Source organism: Schistocerca gregaria, chromosome 1, assembly GCF_023897955.1.
Source record: "Schistocerca gregaria isolate iqSchGreg1 chromosome 1, iqSchGreg1.2, whole genome shotgun sequence".
Classification (NCBI taxonomy): Eukaryota; Metazoa; Arthropoda; class Insecta; order Orthoptera; family Acrididae; genus Schistocerca; species Schistocerca gregaria.
The window spans coordinates 484751780-484765474 of record NC_064920.1 but is presented as its reverse complement, the minus strand read 5'-3'; the positions used below and the strand labels follow the sequence as shown (position 1 = coordinate 484765474).

The 13695-nt window shown below is 39.1% G+C and overlaps 1 protein-coding gene across 24 annotated transcripts in view; it reads right to left on the bottom strand.

The window, feature by feature from the left end:
* Positions 1-13695, bottom strand: part of LOC126353529 (polypyrimidine tract-binding protein 1) — a 509631-nt gene that overhangs the window by 48701 nt on the left and 447235 nt on the right. For all 24 annotated transcript variants that reach the window (XM_050002786.1, XM_050002773.1, XM_050002775.1 and 21 more), the window contains exons 6-8: positions 6701-6752; positions 6253-6311; positions 3373-3643 (exon numbers count right to left, since the gene is read on the bottom strand). In XM_050002786.1, coding sequence (XP_049858743.1) covers positions 3373-3643; positions 6253-6311; positions 6701-6752 — 382 coding nt within the window. The remainder of the gene's footprint in view (positions 1-3372; positions 3644-6252; positions 6312-6700; positions 6753-13695) is intronic.

Here is a 13695-nt window from a genome sequence, read left to right as displayed (position 1 = left end):
AAATTCTAAATTACTAATGTTACATTTTAAAATGAGATACGAGGCACTAGCTTCGCAGGAGTAGCAATAAATAAGAAATTTTGAAATTAATGAACTGTAATGAATACATGCCAAAGGTGGCCACATTTTATACATACACAATAAAGCAGACAATTTATAAACTGTAGACACCATGACTGGTGGAATAATATTTCAAGCTATAATAGTTGTTGCAATGTTAAAAGGAAGAACCAAAAGTGTCCTATAATATAGAAGCATCCATGAGAATTTTAAGCAACTCTTATTACCAAAATTGGTGCCAACACACACAAAATGTTAACAGCAATGACCCCTTTTTTCCCATACTTTCCAAAACTAAACTGACTCTTCCTACTATTTCTTTGTTGAGATACAAGTAAAAACCCTGACAATTTTAAAGCCACGCATTATAAATAGCAAACACCCCGTTTTTGGGACTTAACCTCTCCCTCCACTTAAGTGTTCCAGTATAGTTGCTTTGGAAGAACAGGGATGTGGGATATCTGAGTTGTCTGTGTATGGCAAACTGGTACATACAAAGGCTTGATGCACGAGTAGGAGATGTTAAAAGGGAGGCATTATTATAGCCACTGAATCACATCTGGACTGTTACGAGCAGAAATGTCATTCATATTCTTTATTTAGTTGATAACCTTTTGTCCTGATTGTGAAGTGTAAGGCATTTGGTTGTAAATATAAGAACTATAAATGAACAGAGTTTGTTTTAATTATTTCACATTGTATTAAAGTCTTTCGTTTACTTGAAGCTTAACCATAAGTTTATAGCCTATAAGTGTTGTAACAACAAAAAGGAGAAAACAGATTAACATTCAGCTATTCCTCTATACATCCATGCAAACTTTTACAGCTACTTAAGAGAGTGGTATTTCCTTACATGCATCTAAGTTTTTTAAAAATTTAGAATATCTTCCGAGATATGGGCATGTTATATTCCAGTGCGTTCAGAACAAAAGAAATGGAGAGGTCTAAGAAAAGGGTTGTTTTTGGCAAAGTCGCCCAGAACCGGGAGTCAGGGGAAACTTACTGCATGGGATGAAGAGGAAAGCGTAAGGAAAGCGTCTTTCCTTCTCTACCCTTTTGTTCCTGGACCTCTCCATTCCTTTACCTTCACCTGTCTTCCTTCCCCTTCAACCCTTCTCTGCCTGAGGAAGATGCCACTGGCTCCAAAAGCTTGCCTAATTACAACCTTCCTCTGTGTGCGTGTTCTGCCACTGCTTGGTGAGAAGAATTTTTTATTCAGATGGAGAATGACATATATAAACTAACACTGATGTACTAATGCCTGACTAGACAGACAATTCTGCATTTTAAGCTAGCTACATCTACAGCTCTTGCAAAACAATGTGACGTTTGCAGAAATGAATTGTCTTCCCAAGTGCTGAGCGAGTCCAGCTCATTGTTCCAAAGGGGTGGCCATTTGAGTTGCCTGTCGCCTGGTGACCTGCACACTTCGAGAATTCATGTTACTATGTCATCACTACTCAGAACGGCACCATGGTATGTATGAAACATATATGCAGGACAGTTCTTTACAATCAGGCATGTTCTTATATGCAAAGTCATTAAATTAATGCCAGAAAAGTGACAAACTTAACTATAGTGGCAAACTTGACTTTGACATCTCTATTAGCCAAACTATTGGTTATGCTGATATATGCTGTTAACACAATCATTTGCCAATTTGTTAGCTATAGCTTACAGGTTATGTGCTACATGCTTATCCCATACCACACAGACTTCAATTGTGTCACCACTTGACACATTTTAACCTTTTATGAATATTATAATATATTCGTTCATTATGAATTTACTTTCTCCACTCTGCACAGCACACAAGGCCAACAACATCTAGTAAAGACTAAAACAGTAATTGTGCAAAATCTGAATACTAAATCAAAAGATAAGTCCTATTTTTTGGTCCAACAACTACCTGGGCAAAACACAATGAACATGGGTTCCAATATGTTAAGGAAATTTACAGATGTTATATGAAAGTGCTAGCAATATGGTAACACTTTACACACTATGAATAACATAACATGCAAACTGCTAAATACCATGTTTTCTTTGATAGTTAATTAAATACGATAACAATAGTTCTCAACTAATATAATTACCATTAATATATATATTTTTGAGTAGCTATGAACTTAAGTAAATTTACACCATTTAAGTAGCCATTTATGGAAGAATGATAAAATTAAATGTTTATAATTATCAACTGACACATTATTTGTCATAAGTTTGAGAGATACAATAGAAAATTGGTTCAAAAAGTTGTGTGTGTGTGTGTGTGTGTGTGTGTACATTCTAGCACGAAGGAGTTGGGGAGTGGCGGGAGGGGGGGGGGGGGGATGAGGGGGGCGGGGGGAGGACAGGTGCCTGTATCACTGAGCAACTAACCTTGGGTAATCACTTCGTCCCAGTTGCAAGCTGACTAACGAACTACTTCCATGGGGAACAAAAATTTGCCTTACTGAATTTCATATGATTACCAAATCCATCTAAAATTGTGTCATAATCCACTCTTTAAGAGGTATAATTCTATGCTGAAGGTTTAACCCAAGAAGACAATATTACAGTTGAAAACTGTATTTGTGTTAAGAGGCAATATAGCTTGCAGCACACAAATACTCTATGCTATATTCATCCAGTATACTGACTCAATGAACTTTACGTATAATTTCAAACCCTTTATAAATCATCTTTGGTTTAAATTCTTTCCATCCAGTATCTGACATATTAAATCACTTTCAAAGTAATCAAACATTTTAAGCAGTTTATACAAGGGAGCTCAATTCTGTAAGGAATTAGAGCGTGGCAGATTTACTGGTTTTTTTCTATGACACTTTCTGAAAAACTAAGTACACATCACCAAGGAAACCGAGATGGACAAAGGACACCAGTCAAAATATTTAAGTCAAAATTACTTGTGCCCAAAGTCAAATGAATGCCACACAGCGAAAATTTTACATATTTTTATTGTTTCAACCAACAAACACTTTATTATCAATTATTAACATGTTGAGACACACAGTTGATTGTAGTTTTAGTTTTACTTTCATGTGCTTTTGTTTTCATATCAAAGTATGCAGGCTTTGAGGGAAATTGCTAACAGCTTTTTATTATTAGCAGCAACAACTGTGTAAGTACTAGTAATTATCAGTTCATCTGGCAAATGCACTGCCACTTGAGGTTTTTTCCCCCTTAGAAACCAAACAAATGTGTAATCAAAAGTAAGTATTGTTGATTCTAAGTAGGATTAAAAGCTATCATTACATGACAAAAACCGTCAAATAATGTCCACATCTACAAACAAGGCTAATACTTTACCTGGTGGAGGGAGACGGGCAGCAGCTGCTGTAGCTGAATCTTGACCAATTCCACGATGACGAGCTCCACCAGCACTACCTAGAAGTAGCTGTGGCAACAGCTCACCACCCAAAGCCAGTGTTGCATCAAGGCCAGGATCTCCAGTAGGTAAGCTTGGATTAGTGTAGTCACGACTCTTGTCATTGTTGTACTTCACATTTAAACTTGTTAGCTTCGAGTATTCAATCCGAAGAGTGCAGCACGAGTTGTAGATGTTCTGACCATCCAAAGACTGGTAAAAATAAGAAGTCGTTTATATAACCATTGACAGTGTTTACCTCAAGCAATGACGCATTAGTATCAGTTATAATGTCACAATTACAAGTTAGAGCAAATTTAAACACGACTGGATTAGTTGATATCACAGTGAAAAGTTGACAATTTTCCAATACGTTTATTAAGCTACTTTATGCCAAATTTTGTGTTAAAAAATGCAGTTTTTCATGGACATATTCCAATCTAGTACCTAGTAATGACCAGATAACTGCTTGTTTCCATCCAAAATGTCATATTCAATTTGTGTTTACTCTGAAATATGGATGAGATGCTTAGAAGAGGCAAATGGAAATAATAGTAATGGAAAATATGTAACTATCATAACTATATAGATTTCTGCAGCCAGTGTTATGGCGATTAAAATTCTACTGAGTGAAATACTGCATCATTGTATGAAATACTTTATTTACTAACTGAAAAACCTACATTTCGACCTTATCACAATGGCCTTCCTCAGGACACTATCGTTCTTGGAGGAGGACAGGTGCTTCCTCTTATTGGAGACGGACAGCGTCATATCTTAATTGAGAATCTCTGTTGGCCGTGAACATAGTAGGCTAGTCATGACCGAAAGGAAAGGGAAAGGGAAAAGGAAAAGGAAAAGGAAAAGGAAAAAAGGAAAAGGAAAAAAGGAAAAGGAAAAAAGGGAAAGGAAAAAAGGGAAAGGAAAAAAGGGAAAGGAAAAAAGGGAAAGGAAAAAAGGGAAAGGAAAAAAGGGAAAGGAAAAAAGGAGAAGGAAAAAAAGGAAAAGGAAAAAAGGAAAAGGAAAAAAGGAAAAGGAAAAAAGGAAAAGGAAAAAAGGAAAAGGAAAAAAGGAAAAGGAAAAAAGGAAAAGGAAAAAAGGAAAAGGAAAAAAGGAAAAGGAAAAGGAAGGCGACAGTCTGCAAATCTGCACATGGTTCCTGGTGAGCATATTTTCTTCCTAGTGAGTGGAAAAAATACAATGACAAGCCCTCCCATGGCTGTTTGTTCAGGCTGTTGTATATGTGCTCAGTGAGGCTTCCGAGTTGCACCTGCTCACAGCCCATTGGACAAAGAGAGCCAACAGCCACGATGCCCAAAGTTTTTAGGCGTTCAACATAGAAAAACATTTGAGACCCTGGCTTGTTTTGATACTAGATGCCTCAAATTCAAATTCTGTAGTATCGTAATCATAAGCCAATTAGACTACAATCCAAGTTTCCTGTTAACAGACTGCAAGGCAGAAAATAAAAAAAGCATGTAGTTCTGTATAGAATTTTTGAATGAAATTATACATAAGGAGAAAGAATATACAAGGGAAAACAACGTGTCTAATAGTTTATATGGTCTGTTATCTTAGTTAGAAATGACTGCTACAAAGTGAATTAAACCACAACTGTACAGGAGCACACTGTCCAGGATGTATTATGTTTATTACTGCTTTGCTGATAAGTTCAACACATGGTACTCCAGTAAGCACACAGAAACACTTGCATATTCAAATGCAACATTGTGTCAAAATTTCGAAGCAATTTTTGACGAACTATTGAACAAACGAAAATAATCATTTTTATTTGTATGGACATAACTAACAGCCAAGATTTACTGATAAGCTTCTGAGACATGCCTTATTTAACAGTTTTATGACTTGTGTGCTACATATCTGTAGCAGTGTCAGTGGTTACCGTCCATTCACGTCCCAACAGCAATTTTACTGAATTCCCTGATCTTCCCCAGCCGTGTGCAAATAAGAAGGTGGCTGTGTGATGTGCAGAGGGAGAAGAATACTTTGCAGCATCACCAATGTGACCTCTGATCAAGCGGGGAGGACCTGCTTGTCTTTTCCTAGAACAGTTTATAGGCTCTTAAAACTACCGTTTTAACTGCTAAATGAAACCCTTGTGTTTGCATTATGCCACTAATAATGAACACTACATTGGCAAAGTACGTTCACCGTGCATAACCAACATGAAAATTAATACTAAATGTTCTGCACGCACCCCGAAGTCTACACTACAGACAGGTGCAGCAGAAAGATGCTGTTGTCAGGGCACTAGTGCATTTTGCTGCTCCCTGCCACTAATCATCATTCCACCACCTCCTTTGATCCCTCAACTGTAACAAATATTCTTTTCAAACATATTATTCACTTGGGCCTTCCTGTGTATGTCATAAAAATATAATTCAAGGTAAATTACATTATAATTTCTGAAGAAAATACTTTTGCTATATGTCTAAAGTACTCAATAATTCATATTAACAGGATTGTTTTTTTCAACTATCACAGCTCAGAAAAATCTGTTCTTTGAGAAATTGTACTTTTGACAGGTCAAAAAATGGTTCAAATGGCTCTCAGCATCATGGCACTTAACACATCCATATCTGAGGCAGAATTCAAACCTGCAACCATAGCAGCAATGCTTTTCCAGACTTAAGCATCTAGAACCGCTCTGCCACAACGGCTAGTGACACAGATAATTAATGAGGAGGAGAAGAAAACAGGCTATGAAAAACAAACTTGTCAATCTACAGCATGGAATGGGCATGCTCCTTGAACATTGCTTAAATGTTGCTTTATAGAATAAAATCACGCAACACACTCACCAGCTTGGCAGCTTGAGCTGTGATTACATCTGGATACTGAATCAAAGCTTGGAACGTATCTGAAAGGTTAAGAGGAATTTTATTACCATCACACCTTACTCGAAGTTTTATACACCTCTGTCCTACAATCCTGAGAAAAACTATAAACATGTCAATTTAAAGAACTATTATTTACAATCCACACACTAATTGCATTATTTCTGTATAATGCATCCAACTGTATAAAATGAAATTAAGTCTCTTGCAAACAAACTTTATTCTTATATTTGATGTTCATAGATTAAAAAAGATGTTATACACTAACTACAGTTATATTCATTGTCATGTCAGCTAGTGAAGTGAGAATATTTTGAGACATGCAGAAAACACACTATACAAATAACCAATGGTGGTCAGTATATATACTAATATCTATGTCTTACCCATGAACTACTATATAAATACTTACTGTTTTTGGTGAAAGTGACGATCTTCAAAACCTTGCCAAATCTTGTGAAAATCTGGAACAAAATATTTTTGTATAAATAAAAAGTACTTTCTAAACTTAACTATAGTCTGCGTATTACGAGGTTTTTCAAGAAGTACAGCAACAACAACAACAACAACAACAACAACAACACAGACTTCATGGTATATTTGCTGTCTACAGCAAATCATGCACTGACAAAGCAGGGTACTTAAAGTCATTATACTGTTTTTGTTTGTGGTTGACACAAAAAACAAATTCAAAATAATTATCTTTATGGCTGCAGAATAGTTTTCTTTTACAATAATTTGTCACAGATTTCTGCATCTCTGAACTGATTAAAATACTGAGTACTGCTGAATAAGGTAGATGGGGGACTGGTTTCAGTGAGGAACTAAATTTATTGCACCTGAATGAGCACAAATGTCACATTGCAGAAATTAACACAGAGGTGAAAATATCTCAGCAAACTAAATGGATTCTAGCTATCAAAAAATTTTAATACTTCCTGATATAGTTCTTTATTTATGGCCATTACTGTCAAGTGGTGAATGCAAAATATGATGTATGGGCAACAAGTTTACTATAATCAGATTACTCGCTCTCCAAACAAAGGATAATCACCCTTTACTTTCACAATTGATCAGCAAACTTGGCTGTATATAGTATGATGCATCAAAAGGGTGGTTCCCACTTATGCTAATGACATTGCATGGATAAACAAAGCAACATTTTCCAAAAGAAACAAAAGTCAAGTTGAGCAGACAGATATAAATAACAGTCATTTACAAGTATTCTGCTACAGGGAACATGGAGATTAGCTCATTTCTGTAGAAAAATCCGAAGAATAAATACTTTACAATTGTTGCTAGTATATACAGTAGGCAATGGAGCCTAATGTTGCTCTGGGAGACTTTTTGTGGCATTCTATTGGATTACATGGAAGACATTCTCAACAGGGCAATTTTATGTCTGTAACAGATTGTTCAGCAGATGTCTCAAGATTAGAGATTTCAACTGCAATTTACTGAAGTTAAAGCAACAATTCATGCAAAATTTTACATAACTAAATATGGATACTAAAGAAGCAATAAAGGGATGTTGGTTTGTATCTGATGGTATGTAAAAAGCTTGTTTAATAAAATGTGGGGCATGTTAGATACTGAAGTGTAGTGAAGGACTACTATTAGGAAGTGCTCTTTATTACAGCTCTACGGACACGGAAGTGCCTTTTCTGCCTGTTAAATCTTTTGAAGGGAAGAGCAGTAGTTTTATGTCTTGGAAATGAAATGGCATAGCAGAGGAATATCATCTACTATATGGTTAAGGAGACAGCTGACTGCCCGACATTATTCATCCACACTTTCACTGCAACAGCTCAAAGGCAGGCTGATACGCAAGCCAAATTAAACATACTGCAAGAAGCTGCAGAGGATGCTGGCCTCAAGATAAATACAGGCAAAACAAAGGAAACGAGAGTAAATTCAGGGAACATGGAGGTGCCACTGTTAATAGGGGAGCAGCAGGTGGAGACTTGTCAACTCATTCCTGTATATGGATAGTATAGTGACAGAAGATGGTGTAGTTGGAAATGACTTGAAAAACTGCATTAAAAAGGCAAATACTGCCTTCATACAAATATGTCCAATATAGAAAAGTAGCAATATCTGGTACAAAACAAAACAAAAATCCATATTTTTTATACAAATGTGAAGGCCGGCCTTCTGTGTTCCAGTGTAAGCTGAAAAATGGATAAAAAGATAACATCCCAGTTACAAAGCTTCATAAATAGAGGTCTTCGAAGTATCATGAATATCTGGTGGCCAGAAAAAATATCTTATGTGGAGCTCTGGTTAATAAAAAACCAGATATCTGAAGACCAGATACAAGATGGAAAGTGGGGGTGGTTGGGGAACACACTGAGAAAACCAGATGGAGCCCTCAAGAAAAAAGGCATTGGAAAGGAATCCCCAGGGAATAAGGAAGAGAGGAAGACCTAGGGGAACATTGAAGACAACAGTGGAAGGGGAAGCAAAAAGAGTTGGCAAGAACCGGGGGGGAACCGATGCAAATGGCCAGACAGACAGATGGCGGGTTCTCCTGGATGCCCTATGCCCTCGTAGGAACCAAAGGAATCAAGTCAGTCATGGAAGTCTTTCACAGCAACACTGTGTAGCAGAACATGTATACCAAGTTGCTCCTACTAACACACCCAAAAGCAAACCCAGGACATGAGCTAAGCAAGGGGGAAGAGTTTCTTGCTTTCTTCAAACTTACACTGAACAGATACAGTCTTCCTGTTTGGTGGGGCCCAATGGAAGTTCATTTGGATATTTTTTCCTGCCTCGTCATTGGAAATACCTATGTGACACCAACAAACCATACATGGCTCGAACAAGAGCGGCACTTTTTCCCCCAAACGCTCGCCACAAAAAAAACGAACTTCCTACTAATTCTTGCATACTCACCAAATACTGTTAATATGTCTCAGAAATTTCACCTGTACAGATTATCCCTCAATTCAGATGGAGCAACAATATGTTGACTGTTGATGTTCGACTAACTGACTGACTGACTGTTTACGGTAGTGTTGAATGCTTTTGAAGATAATCAGAGAAGAGAGTAGTTATTCTGAAGACAGGCCTAGTCATTACACCCAGAGATTTAACTTTAAAATTAGATGTCAAAAAGAATTTAATAACTGTACATGAAAACACTATTCTGACTGGCTGCTAGTAGGGACTGAACAGGCAACATTTAACCCATAAGCACATGTATGAGTTACAATATACCCAAATAGCTTTGGTATGTTGGCAGCACTGTTAAATCAGTTCTACAACTATGACTTCCCACATTCTGCTAAACCAACTGTTCATACTTTCAACCAATTTCAAATTCAGCAGTTTCACCCATTGTCCTGTGGAGCAAAGCATTCATGTTCTTATGCCTTGGTAAAAATATCTCCCACATATGTGAAAGTAGCCACTATAGTAACTGAACTTGAAGAGATTGCACATTCTAAAATGATGTCACATGGCATCCTATTGTACGAACGAATATGGGACAAATAATGACAGAGTGAAGTGACCTCATTTCAGAAAGTGATCATAATACAGATACTGAGCAAGGGGTAGATAGTAGTGATTCAAAAGCTCTGGCTGCAACATCTCAAGCAAGCTGCAAAGGAGAGGATAGCATTCTGTGGATAAAAAAAGAATCTGAACCACCAAGAAATACTATCCCTCACATATCAAATATGGGTGAGGTCCTTCAGAGCATTAATTCTGTTTTCAAAGAATGTATTGGTAATGATTCTGATTACATTTAAAAGACAAACCCTCCAGAATACACAGTCTTTGTAAGATTTTATTTTGTCTTTATGAGAAGTGAGTTTACATCTCAAAAATAAATGCTTAAACTACTCTAATGTTGTTAAGTGCACACTTACATTACAATTTCCTAATCAGTTTTCACGAAAACATTTATTTTTTTTCCACCTGCAGTCAGAAGTACCCCAGACATGTAGCAACGTCATAAAATCGGCGTGTGTGATTCAGTTTAAAAGCAGTCACAGTCAGCCTTATGTGTGGGTGGATTCTCTCCTTGTGGTGCATAATCTCACAATTATATCATCCAAGGATTATAGAAATGCAATGGGTCCAGTGTCCTGGATGGTAGCAAGGACAATGTATTTTGGGAGGACTGTGACAGAGCTATTGACAGTGATTAAAACAGAGATGGGCAAAGTCATTCTTTTTACAGAACCATTCCTTTGGAGATAGTATTTCCTATTGAATTAGTTCAATGAATTAGTTTAAATGAACTGCACAGTTAATTTTCATTGTTAAGTTACCAGTAAATAAGAGCACCCTTAAAGTGACAATTGGAAGCAAACTTTTGTTGCTGAATAAACTTTAGCAACAGACAGTTGTTTCCAGGTACTTTTTTCCCCGTGTATGCGCCATGTTTTTGTTAGGCTAGGCTGACCGCTTTCATTTTATCCCAAGTCTTTATTTGGGAACCTGCAAAGTGGGAGCCACTACAGATTAAATTATTCTCATTGTCACCAAGAGCATTATCTGCTTTTTTTTTTTTTTTTTTTTTTTTTTTTTTTTTTAATATCCAACACTGAGGACACAAACGACACTGAGGGAGCGCGTACAGCGGGCTGCCAGGTAAGATACTTGGGAGGACCAAGAGTTTTCTATCAAGCATGAGCCCCAGGAATTTCATAGTTTCAATTAACAGAAGGCAACAGGTCCAAGATGTAATGATGCTGGTGGAAACCATCTGCACTGTCAGAAATTCATACCGACGATTTTGTCAGTGGAAAAACGAAAGCCATTGTTGATGCTCCAGGAGTTAAGATGATCGAGACATCACTGAAGATGCCGCTCAGTAATACAGGTCCTTGAAGAAATGCAACCAATGACAAAATCATCAACAAAAAGGGAGCTGGAGATGCCCGGCAAGAGACAGCCCATTATAGGGTTAATGGTGATGGCAAAGAGAACAACACTCAGAATGGAACCCAAAGGCACACTGATTTCCTTGATAAAGCGTCCAGCAAGGCAGAACACACAAGTACCTAAGAAACACTAGGTTTTAAAAATTCCTGAAGGAAACTGGGCAGGCGGCAACAAAAGCCCCACATGTGATGAGTACAGAGGATACCAGTTCAACAACAAGTATTGTAGGCCTTCTCCAAATCGAAGAAACATTGACAGTCTGGGATTTCTGCAGAAAACCACTCCTGACATGCATGGACAAACGAATGAGATGGTCAACGGCAGAACGCCGCACTTTAAATCCACACTGTGTAGTCGTTAGTAAATTGCGAGAATCTAGCCACCACACCAGATGGGCATGAACCATACGTTCCATCACCATGCAAATGCAGCTGGTGAGAGATGAAGCAGTAGCTAGAAGGAAGGTTTGTGTCCTTACTGGGCTTAGGTATGGGTACGACAGTGGCTTCACGCCAAAGTCTGGGAAATGTGCCCTCTGCCCCGATGGGGCTGTACGTATTCAGCAGAAAGAGCTTGCCTGCAAGGCAAAGGTGCTGAAACGTCAGAATGTGGACAGCATCTGGCCCTGGGGTGCAGGATCAGGATCAACAGAGCATGACCTAGCGTCTTCATAGTAAAGGCAGCATTGCAGACACACAATTCTGATAAAAAAAAACTGTATCGCCCAAGCCTCCACCACTCGCATCCCATGTAGGAAGATGAGATGATATTGCGAAGAGCTTGAAATGTCCACAAAATGGTGGTCCAGGGTGTTGGACATAGCAACAGGGTCCACAATAAAATCGTCTACTGGTTTCAAGCCGAAAATTGTCAAATGTATCTTGGTCCCAGAGAGCCGTTGAGAGTTGACCCACACGACATAGGAAGGGGTGAAACTCGTAAAACAACTTGTGAATGAAATCCAGCTAGCTTTTTTGCTTTCCCAAAGAACACGAGAACACTTCGGATGCATCTGTTTATAATTAATACAGTTTGCCATCATAGGATGACAGTTCAAAACACTGCGAGCACATGTCTGTGTGCGAAGTGCGTTACAGCATGTCTCAGTCCACGAAAGGACCCTGACATATTGAGTAAACAGGAAGTGCAAGGAATGGAACATTCTGCAGCAGTAAGGGTAATGTTTGCGAGATATTCCACCTGTTCATCATAACTATGGAAATCATGTTCTTCGAAAGGAGGGGGCATTCCACCAAAATGTGGGCTACTGACTGGAAGACTCCACAACCACAAAGTGGGGATGGTTCATTACACAAAAGAAAGCCATGGGTCGGCCTGGTATGGCCAATGTGGAGACGAAACAGTGTGGTCCAGTCCTTTCGGGAGAGGTGAAAGGAAGAACGCCATGGGCCTGGTGTCACCTTATGTGTGACAGAACTGGGAGGGGAGGGGGTGGGGAGGATGGTAAATGACTGCTCTCCCAGCCAAACTATCAGCAAGCTAATTACCTGGGATACCCACATGGCCAGGGACCGAAAGAAAGTCAATGAAACAAGCAGCAAGGTGAAGATCAGGGAGATGGTCGTGGATGTCAGAGACCAAGGAATGGCACGAAAAACACCGATCAATGGCCAGAAGGCCACTCATCGAGTACGTACATAACAAAACACAGTTGTGTTGAGACTGTTAGATAAAGGTAAGGGCCTGGGAAATTGCCATCAGTTACGCAGTAAACACTCCACATGTAGGTGGCAGTAGATGATTTTTAATGCCAACAGAGGATGTGAAGGCATATACCACACGATCAGCAGATTTAGAGCCATCAGTGTAACAAAACAACAGCATCCTGAAACTCCCATAAAATTTGGCGGAAAAAGGAACGGAACACCATCGGGGGGGATGGAATCTTTCAGACCTCAGCGGAGATCCATTCAAATTCGGGACTGAGGAACTAACCAGGGGAGAGGGAGGAGGGGGGAGACAGGACAAAGGAAGCTGAAAATCACAGCGAAGAGAAACAAGGCGGAGCCCAACCGGTAAACCCGCCCAAGGGTGGGAATCAGGTTGGCGACGTCCATGGTCTGGGAACAGGATAGAATAGGAAGGATGAGTGGGAAACGAACGGACAGCGATTGTATAAGACACCAAAAGCTGGGACCACCGAACAAAAAGTGTGGGGAGATGGGGGGGGGGGGGGGGGGAGGAGGAGGCAGCCCAGCTTCAACCAGGAGACTATCAACAGGGCTAGCAGGGAAGGCACTGGTGGCCAAACAGATACTACGATGATGGACTGGATCAAGCACATGCAGTGTGGAAAAAGCAGCCTAACCATAAACTTGTCGACCAAAAGGCGGAGATGGATGGAGCAGTACACACCCCAAGAGGTAGACAAGGAAGCGAAAGAACATTGAGTTTATGGAATTATCTTACTTTCAGAAGTCTGATATGAGGCAGCCAAGTGAGCTTGTTGTCGAAAAGACCCAGGAAATGAAACTGTGGGACCACAGG